At 37.5% G+C, this 10751-nt stretch overlaps 1 protein-coding gene across 1 annotated transcript; it reads left to right on the forward strand.

The window, feature by feature from the left end:
• The first annotated feature begins 745 nt into the window (after positions 1-745).
• LOC141617953 (uncharacterized) lies at positions 746-4736 on the forward strand. Its single transcript, XM_074435085.1, has 2 exons — positions 746-1362; positions 1730-4736. The coding sequence occupies exons 1-2, from the start codon at positions 746-748 to the stop codon at positions 4734-4736; spliced, it is 3624 nt and encodes a 1207-aa protein (XP_074291186.1).
• The last annotated feature ends 6015 nt before the right edge of the window (positions 4737-10751 follow it).

Consider the following 10751-nt stretch of genomic DNA (forward strand, 5'->3'; position numbering starts at 1 on the left):
CTGTGATCTTTCCTAGTCAAGATGTCCCAAGGTCAGCTTTTAGAATGCAAGCTCCTGACCCTGCTGCTGATTCATCCCTTGGGTTTTTAAGCTTCTCGGACTCGGCCTTTGTTCAACCAGACACATCTTCTGGCCTCCCCCAGCAGGTGATTTCTGCGCCTCCTTTTTGTTTGCCTACTTTTTCGCCTGGTGGATTTCAACCAGCTTCTTCCGATTTGATTTACTCTACACCAGATGATTTGGTTGTTCCTGATATTATTTCTCCCACGAATGGTGATATAGTCGCACCTCTTGGTTTGCTGCAAAATCATCATTTTTTTGACAGTGAATCCTCTGTTCTTGCTGTATCTTCGCCGGGTTCTTTGTCTTATGTTGGAACTGTGTCTGATGCATCTGAATCAGTGCCATCCTCTTTTTCTCCGACTTCTACTTTTGGTTTTGCAACATTTCTAAACGAAAATTCCAGTTTTAGCTCCCGAGCCTCGCTTCCTCACTCCCCTTTTTCTCCTGCTGCGCCTTGCTTATCCGCTGATCCCATTGCTGGTTCTCGTAAAAGGGATTATACAAGTTTTTCTACTGAGGAGGATTCTCGTGGTTTTATTTCATCCTTCCCCAACAAGCGACTAAAAATTTGTTCCAACCTTGCAGATTCTGGGGACTTTTCTTGTCCCGTGTCTTCGGATGCTCACGCTGTTTGCTCAAAAGTTTGGGTTGTGGCAGGCCTGCCTCTGCCACCATTAGGCCAATGAAGATTTTCTCATGGAATGTTAGGGGTCTACGTAGTACGGACTCCCCTATCATTCCGTACATTCGATGGTCCGTACGCTACTATGATGCATCTATAGTTTTTCTCCAAGAAACAAAATGTTCCTTAGCGGATAGTGTGTGTAAAACTAGTTCCCTCAACCTACCTCATTTTTGTGGTACTGATGCTATTGGTTTAAGCGGTGGGTTACTTTTGTTATGGGATGATGGATCTGATATTTTGCATCTTATTTTGGATCCTCATTTCATCCTCTGTAAAGTTGTACAGCGTCCGTCTAATAATGTATGGTTTGCTCTCTTTTTGTATGGCGAGTCCGGTAATGCGTCTCGAGCTAGTTTCTGGCAACATATGAAATCTCTCTGTTCATCTTACTCTCCTTTGTGCATTATTGGAGATTTCAACCAAGTTGAACATCATTATGATAAACTTGGAGGCTCTTTCAACATTACAGGATGGAAATCTTTTTTAGATTGGCGTATAAATATTCCTCTTTCAGAGCTTCCTTTTTCTGGCCCTAGTTTTACTTGGGCAAACAAAAGAGATTCCTCTAGTTTGATTTTGGAGCGTCTTGACCGTTGCTACGCATCTCAAGATTGGTTTCTTTTGTTTCCTGATGCACATCTTCAAAATCTCAACATTTTCCTTTTCCGACCACGCTCCAATTGTGCTATCTACTTCTGCCAAAGCTAAAAAACCCAAGCGACCGTATCGAGTGGATAATTGGTGTTTGGAACACCCGGATATTCAATCCCTTATTTCATCCATCTGGAGCTCTTCTGCTATAAGCCATTCCACTTCTGTCTCTATGAAACTGACCGCTATCCGTTCTGCAATTTTACGTTGGGTTCTTCAGAATCGTCATCACTTTATGCTTGATTGGAGCTTGATATCCAAGGATCTATCTTTATCTGCTGCTTATGCTTAGGATTGCTCCTCTGCTTTTAATCATATTACCAATATTAGGTCAATTGAGCATGACGTCTTCATCCAGCATTCTTTTTGGAAACAACGCGCAAAATCCGAGTTCCGTTTTAATGATGGGCTGCCAACTTCTTATTTTTTTAGCCGCTCAAAAGCTCGTCAGAAACGACTTAGGATTTTTGCTTTGAAAGACGATTTTGGCAATTGGATTTCTTCTGAAATGGATCTCTCACAGCTCATTGTTTCTCACTTCACTGCCCTTTTTGGTTCCACTTCTCAACCTTCGCCATCCTTTGCACTTGATGATTTACCTTTCCCTCAGCTTGATGGTTTTCAGCAGCATTACTTGTCTCAACCTTTCACGTCCAAAGATGTCGAAAATGCGTTTTTTTCGATGAAACCTAATAAATCTCCTGGACCTGATGGTTTTCCACCGCGCTTTTTTCAGCTTTTTTCGGGACTTATTAAGGAGGATATCACCTCATCTATTCTATCTTTCCTAAACTCGGGTGTCCTTCCTCCTGCTTGGAACAATACTCATGTTGTTCTCATTCCAAAGGTTGACCTACCAGAGACTATTTCTCAATTCCGTCCTATCAGCCTTTGTAATGTTATCTACAGAGCTGCTTCTAAATATATTGCTGTTAGGCTCAAGAAGGTTATTGATCGTATCATTGGCCAAAATCAAAATGCGTTTGTTCCCGGACGCTTAATCAGTGGTTGGGGGTTTCTTGGCATTGAGATTTTGACTTATATTAATCAACGGAAAAGGGGCACTCGCTGTTATGGAGCTATTAAGCTTGATATGAATAAAGCTTTTGATAGAGTTTCATGGCCCTTCTTATTCAGAGTTCTCAAGCTTTTTGGCTTCCCAAAGATTTTTCGAAAGCTAATCAAATCTTGTGTGAGAACTGTTTCTTTGCAAATTCTTATTAATGGTACCCCTTCCAGCCGTATCTTTCCTCAATGTGGTTTACGTCAAGGTGATCCTATCTCGCCTTACCTCTTTATATTATGCATGGAGATCTTGTCCCTTCTGATTTTCAAAGCTGAATCAAATGGAGAATTTGAAGGCATTAAACTCTCTAGACAAAGTCCTGCCATTTCTCACTTATTATATGCAGATGATTCGCTTTTATGCCTTCGTCTTACAACTTCAGGATGTGAGTCCTTGCAAAGAATCTTGATTGATTTCAGCTCTATTTCGGGTCAAATGATTAATCATCATAAATCATACATCAAATTCAGCCCCAACACTCCGACGGATTTTAAGGAGCACATTCTTGATATTTTGCATGTGCAACCAAAATCAAATTTCGGTCTTTATCTGGGCATCCCGATTGATTTGGGCAGAAGAAAATTGTCTTCTTTCCAGTTTCTATTAGACAAGCTCTCAAATAAGATCCTTTCATGGGGGCCAGCAAATTTTTCACAAGCAGCTAAGTTGATTCTAATCAACTCAATTCTTATGGCATCCATTGCTTATGTCGCCTCCGTTATTCCTTTACCTCAGCAGATTACTTCTAAAATAAATTACCTAGTTGATATATTCTGGTGGAAAAAACCTCATCATACAAATGCTCAACACTGGTTACCTTTTGAACAATTACAACAACCAAAGTCGAGTGGTGGACTTGGCCTGAAGAATGCAACAATTGTTAGTCAAGCACTGTTGGCTAAAAATTTCTGGCGATCTCATCATATGCCGTCTTTGCTTTTTTCAAAAGTTATTCGATCCAAATACAAGAAGGATTTTCCTATACCCCGCAACAAATCACAATATTCAGCAGCGTCTTATGCCTGGAAAGGCGTTGTCAAGACATCTTTTTTACTTCGGGATGGAATTGCATGGAAATTTGGAAATGGAAAATCTATTGACCTTAAATCTGACGCTTGGATTCTTGGTAATAAACCTATTTTCAAGGCTCAGAGGCAACCTCAATCTGTAACCTTTGATGATCTTCTGCTAGACTCGACTCACTGGAATACGAAAGTTATTTTCCAGCTCTTTAATAAATTTTCAGCAAAAGCTATTTGTTCCCTGGAACTTCCTCATCAACCTATGGATGACTATATTTATTGGAAGTCCACGGAAGATGGAAGATACTCATCTCGTTCTGGTTACTCATTCCTTCTGGAAAAATGTTCTTTGTCTTCTTCTTCTGGTTCACGCCTTTGTTCCGACTTCCAGTGGGATTTACTTTGGAAACTTCCATGTCAACCTCACATTAAGATTTTCCTTTGGAAAATGGCTCATCAAATTTTACCTACTTCGGATGTGCTAATTCGACGAGGTTTGGTTATTAACCCTGAGTGTTGTTTTTGCCATTTGAATTCCGAATCTATGGGACACCTTTTCCGAGATTGTGAAGTCACTAAAAGAGTTTGGTTTGCTAGTCACCTTGGACTTCGAACGGATTCTGCATCCAATGTCCCTTTTCATCGGTGGTTCCAAAATTTCTTGAGATATTTAACTCGCACTGATGCGGAAGCTACTGGCGCAAAAATGCACTTTACCCTTCTTCTTTTTGCTATTTGGAATCACAGAAATAATGTACTTTTTCGAGCTCTCCCTGTCAACCCTGCTGCAATTATACATGAGGCTGATCAGCTTTTGGCGCAGCAGCTTGCTTTCTGTTCCAGGCTACCGGAGACTGTTCTTGCACCTTCAAAACAGTCAGTTTTTTGCCCCTCTTTCTCTCGTTTACAGCAACCTTACCACTGTGTCGATATTGTTTTTGCTTTCAACAAAAAGATGTCGACTTGTTCCTTTCAAATCTGCTACAATGATCTTGTTCTTCATGATTGTTGTGACCGTTTCTGCAACTCTCGTCTTCAAGCTACCATCATAGCTCTACTGGAGGCTATGACTTATGCCTCCTATAGTAGACTCCAATCAGTGCTGTTCAGAATCAGCAATGAAAATCTTCTACAGTTTCTTTACAAAAGCGACATGCCTCTAGTCCCGATAGCTGTTGCTAATAGTTTTAATCGTGTTCAGTTTTTCCTAGATTGTAATCAAAACTGGTATGTTAGCGGTTTCTTGTAAATTTTGTTTATGTATAAGAAGTAGTACACCTTTGTCTAAAAAAAAAAAACATTATAAAAATTCACTTCCGTTATATAAACATACTTAAATCATGAAATCATATTCTTATGCAATATTACTTCACCTTTTTCCACCAAATCATCCATCGTACACTTTATCTAACATATGCATATGAAATAATAGTAAACAAGTAGCTTAACCACTAATCATATTACCATATACGATTACTATCATCCTTTTCACCACATCCTCCATTCAACCACATACCATTCATCCAACAAATTCATATATATACATATTCATCCAACATATTCAATAGAACATTAGTAAACACATAGCAATCCCATGACACCCCATAGTGACCGGTTTAAAGTTGTAGGGCGAGTTCGCGACTTTAGGACGTCTCCCAAGTATTTGAATTAGCTCCTAACAACTCCTACCCGGGGTCATTTTAATTTGACTCTCTATATTCATTGGGCTCATTAGTTACTGGTTCCAAAATCATCGCTCTGATACCACTTTGTAACATTCCCATACCTTAAGTGGTCCCGGTAAGGCACTTGGAGTATGGGGGTGTTACAGAAGTTGCACCATTGATCAGGTGAGGGAAGGGAGGAGGGTGTTGTTTTGGTGAGAGTGATGAAGGGAAACTCGTGGTCGATGAATCCAATATGACGCGAGGTGTAAAGCTTCTTGGTGGAGGGGTCATAGCATAGGTAAGCGCTTTGAGTGGTGGAGTATCTCAAAAATTCGCAGATTTGGGATTTAGGGTCAAGCTTGTGGTTGGAATATGGACGAAGCTATAGATAGCACAAACAACCAAATGGGTGAAGCTTATGGTAATTAGGTTCTTGATTAAATAGAAGATGATAGGGTGTGTCATTTTGCAGTGTTTGTTTGAGTAGTCGATTAATGAGGTATACGGCAGTAGCGAAAGCATGAGGCCAAAATGTGTTTGGCATTTGAGCGTGTGCGAGGAGTGCAAGGCCAGTCTCAACGATGTGGCGATGGCGTCTTTCGGCAAATCCATTGTGTTCTAGAGTATGTGGTGGGGATGTAAGGTGTGTGACTCCATCATTAAGCAGTGTGGGATTTAATTTAACATATTCACCACCGTTGTCGGAGGAAAATTGACGGATCGTTTTTTGAAAGTATTTTTCAATGATAACTTTAAAGCGTCGAAATATAAGTAGTGTGTCGGATTTGTTTTTGATTGGATAAAACCAAATGTAGTGGGTATAATGATCAACGAAAATTACATAGTACTTATGTAAATCACGAGACACAACGGAAGCGGTCCATACGTCGGAATAGATTAAATCGAGAGGAGCAGTGGAGTGAAGCGTTGATTGCGAAAACGGAAATTTGTGGCTCTTATTAATTAAACATGAATTACAATGCAAATAGTTGGAAATATGAAGATTATGACGAGAGTTTAAAAGCTTCAAAGTTGCATTTTAAGGGTGTCCTAAATGAGTGTGCCACAAGGTGCTAGAAGACGAGGTGGTGGAGTGATGGGCTTGAGGGCGTGAGTCGGGTGGATGCCATTGGTAGACGCCATCTTGAAACTGGCCGTGGAGAAGGATGTTACCCGTCGAAAGTTCCTTAAAACAAAAAGAAGTGGGTGAGAATAGGGCAATAGCATTGTTAACCTTACTAAATTGAGAAACGGAAAGTAAATTACGAGATATGGACGGGACAACAAGGACATTATTAAAGAAAAGAGATTGAGATGAGAAGAGAACAGTGAATGAACCATGATGGGTGATGGGTAGAGTTGACCCGTCACCGATAACGAGGTCATCCGGCTCATCAGTGGGTGTGTGGAGCGAGAGAGTGGCGATGTCTTTAGCAATATGATACGAGGCACCACTGTCAATTAGGTAGGACGAGGTGGTGTTGGAGGGCACGGTGGCAGTGTGAGCAAAGGGTCGGTTTTGTTTGGGGATTGGCGGTGGAAAGAAAACATTAGGGTAGTCCCGTTTGAAGTCCCCTACAATATTGGCCTTTGTCTTTAAACGGTTTGGGATTAGCGTTGGTGGTGGTCTGGTTGTGGGTTTGGGTGTGGTTGGAGGGGTAGTTTTTGGAGTAGTGTAGATACCCAGTATCTGCTGAGACTCCAACAAACACCCGATGATTATCGGACTACAACATGTTTTGGGATCACAGCGTTTGATCGACAGTTTGTGTACAACTTTACGTCGGAAAACTTAAAACGATTTCGAAAACAAAACATTTCAAAACATTTCAAAAATACCTGGAATGTTTAATGCACAACGACGGGGTCGCGATGACACTAACTAGAGTCAAAACCGACACCGGACCAAAAACCGACTCGAAAATTCAAATCCCGACTCCAACAACGAGTCAAACCGAGTCAAACACAAAAACCAAAAATATCTCAAGCCTTCTATACTAAGTTTTCCCGGATTCATGTTGGTCAAGTACCAAACATGTGACTACAAAACCTAGGATAGAACAAATCATGATTGCGTTTGTTGTGAAAGCGACAACACAACTCGAAGACCCGCGGCTTGGCTCGCGCCTCTTTAAGCAGCCCAGATGGCCACGTCGCTCAAAACTCACACAACCACTCATTCTCCTATAAATACCCCTCAAATGCCACCCATTTGAGAGTTACGCGAGTGTCCGCCCCCTCTTTTCTCCCTTAAAATTCTCGACTCGACTTCTAAAGTCACAATCCGACGCATGTTTACGACCTACCGATCGTAAACACGAGCCTTACACATTGTTTGGTACCGTCATCGTGCATTAAACCACTTGTCCGACCACTTTGACCACTACACCATCACTAAACTTTTAAAACACTCTTTTACATACCAAAACGGTTTCAAACCGGGTTTTTTCCGATCAAACAAGTTGTTACACTTACGTCGGTCACTCGCCATAACCAAACATGTAAGTATGAGGGTGTAAAAATCCTCTTTTATTATGTTTTCATTCATTTCATGACTTTAACATGCTAAAACATGCATAACATGTACCAAAACATGGAATAAACGAGCCAAAACTGATTTTTGGTCAGAGGCAAAAGCCCCTTAGGTCGCCAACAGGCTCGCGCCTAAATGGGGTGCTCAGACCAGAGATCAACCGTGTTTGTTCTCGTCATTTCCCTTAATCCATTTTTCATATTTGTAATCGGTTTTTACCATTTCAAGTATTTTTGAAATCCTTTTGTTTCATTTCACATGTTTTAACCATAAAGCATTCTTCACCCTTGGTTCTTCATACCATGACGGTTAAATCCGTGTTTCGGTGATAATATTTGGTTAATGACATTTAAGAAGTATTTTAAAGCCTTTTATTTCATTTCTTTACATTTTCAAACAAACATATTAGTCACCAACACGAAATCATCCTTGGTTCTATATACCATGCCGGATTTTAACCCGGGTACGATGATGAGTACCGACTAATTACATTCAAAATGGACTTAAAAGAATTAGTCCATAATCATTTTCAAAACTATTCATGTCAAGCTTGTCAAACCGAGCCCGACACCGAATCTTATCAAACAATGATGATTATTCGAGTCTAGTTCTCCAAATCAACAAATGCGGTCTAAACTGTTGGGAAATGTGTCCTCAACAATAGTGCGATCACATGATTTAAATATCATTATTAAATCTCATACCAAGAATACGAAAGGGATGATACATTACATATATAGTCAACTGGTCCACACATATCGGTAATGATTGGCTGGCTAGAGTTTGAGATTATTGTCGTGCGACGGTGGTGATCGATTGATCCTTGAGGTCACACCTAAAGGATGATTCCCTTAATTGAAAAGGTTAATTGGTTGTATACCGATACAGATTAATTAATTCCTTAAAATTGAACAAATTATTATTATCATAAGAGAGAAAATGACATCTTATTATAATGTGATTAAATGAGATTTTATTTAGTAATTTAAGAAGTTATATTACTAAAATTAATCGGTGTTTGCGAAACACGCGAGATGAGAATGATAGGTTAGTTATAATTACAAGATATTGTGAATTATACTAACTAGTAATTAAATGACCATTTTATGAAAAAGTAATTTTAAATTACTAGTCAATTTGTTAAATATGATTTATTTAATTTGTAAATGATATTTAATTTGTTAAATATGCATTTTAAATTAAAACATGACATAAGACATGTCATATGTCACATGACATACAATTGTACAATTGACAAAAATAAAATGGACTCCATATTACATGGAAAACCGGTTTTATATGTAGTAAGTAGGTTTTGATGGTTTTTGTTATTTAAATAATAAAATAGACATCATGATGACACCTACTACTAGCTAGCTTTTCTTGTGAAGAACAAAAGCAAACTGGGAAGATTAATTTGACTACCCAAAGCCACTACCACCGGTTTTCCACCCCAAATATAGAGAATTTTATTCTCTTAATTTATATCATCATTCATTCTAATATTACATGTAAAGAGTTCATGTATTTTTCCTCTCTTCTCTCTCTGTAATCTTCATCAAAAAGATGAGTTTTTGATTCAAATTTGTTCAAAAGATTACTAAAATTATTAATGTAATATATGAGTATTAGTAATCAATTTTAAGGTAAACCACAATATAAATATCTAGTACATATTAGTTTGTGGGTTTAAGGGATAGTCTTGGGTGCTACTAATTGGAGGGCTTCTATTTTGAGGTCATGTATGTTCATCCAATATTGGAAAGTTCAAGAACTAACAAGAAGGAGATCTTGTTGGTGCCCATTTGACCGAATTTCATATGGTGAGAAAATGATTTCTTCTCTTATCTTTTTAGTTTGCATGCATAAGATTTGCAATTTATTTTATGGCTAAATAAATTTGAAACATATAAGAATATGTTAAATAATGAGATATAGATTTCTAACAAGCGGGATCATGAGCACAAGGTTGTTTGCATGCAAATCGGTTATAGTTTTTCCGTGTTATACGATTAACATATAAAACTTGTAAATTTGTGTTATTATGATATATCACGAAAATAATTTATGCATGTTAAAGTTTCTGATCCTAAAATGTATTTAGGATATTTTGGTTAATTTATGGATTTTTGTGTTCATTTTATATAATATTGGCATTAAAATGTGATTTTTATGATAAAAATGTCATTTTTGGACGAAAATTAGCAAAACTTCGAATTTTCAGGTGGTTTTTGGATATGTTTTCAAATATATTATTTTTAGTTGATCTGGAAAGTTTCATAATTTTTGGAGTTCTTATGCTCGATAAATGGATTTTTCATCTTAAAAATCGAATTTAAATGAAAAATAGGTTAATATGAGAAATATTTCGAATCTTGTCATTGAAATTTAGTATGTTGTCACATGCAATTTTACAAGATGTGTGTAAAATAATAGGCTATAATGAAGTCTTCATGCATGATTTATGGATTTTTGATGAAAAATAGCATAAATAGTGACTTAATTAGTAAATAATTGCTAAAACATACTCCATGACTAAGGAAAAACGTCACATGTTGCATTTTATTATCTTTTTCAGATCTGAAATTGAAAAGTTAATGAATATAATTTTTTCTCATGTTTTTATGATTATAATTGATAAATCCGATAAACCGGAACATTGTTTTTCCCGATAAATTTCGAAATTTTTAACCTAAGTTTTTGAATATTATGAGTGTCATGGTATTTTTCCAGAATGTTCATGAGTTTAAATTTCAAATTTTGAATTTATTTGAAATTTTTGTGATTTATTTGAAGTTTATAGCATTTTATTATAATTTTAAGTCCATTAATGAACAATTTTAGAAATATGAGTTAATTATGGTCAAGTAATTAGTGAAGACTAATTTTGAGTCCTAAGAGGTTAGGGTAATTAACTTGTTCATAAATATGAATTTATGTAATTATTGTGATTTTAAAAGGTTGAATCACACAAATCCGTAAAAACCGATTAATATACGATATTGGCTCCTTAAAGGCGATTTAACATAAAATTGGGCATGTTCATACATATTATAATGCTGCA

The sequence above is a fragment of the Silene latifolia genome, chromosome X, assembly GCF_048544455.1.
Source record: "Silene latifolia isolate original U9 population chromosome X, ASM4854445v1, whole genome shotgun sequence".
NCBI lineage: Eukaryota > Viridiplantae > Streptophyta > Magnoliopsida > Caryophyllales > Caryophyllaceae > Silene > Silene latifolia.

Bases quoted from the DNA above. Each gene is read 5' to 3' on its own strand.
- LOC141617953 (XM_074435085.1), top strand. From the start codon at position 746: ATGAAGATTTTCTCATGGAATGTTAGGGGTCTACGTAGTACGGACTCC. The intron at 1,363-1,729 runs GTTTCTTTTGTT...TACCAATATTAG, and splicing joins TGCTACGCATCTCAAGATTG to GTCAATTGAGCATGACGTCT.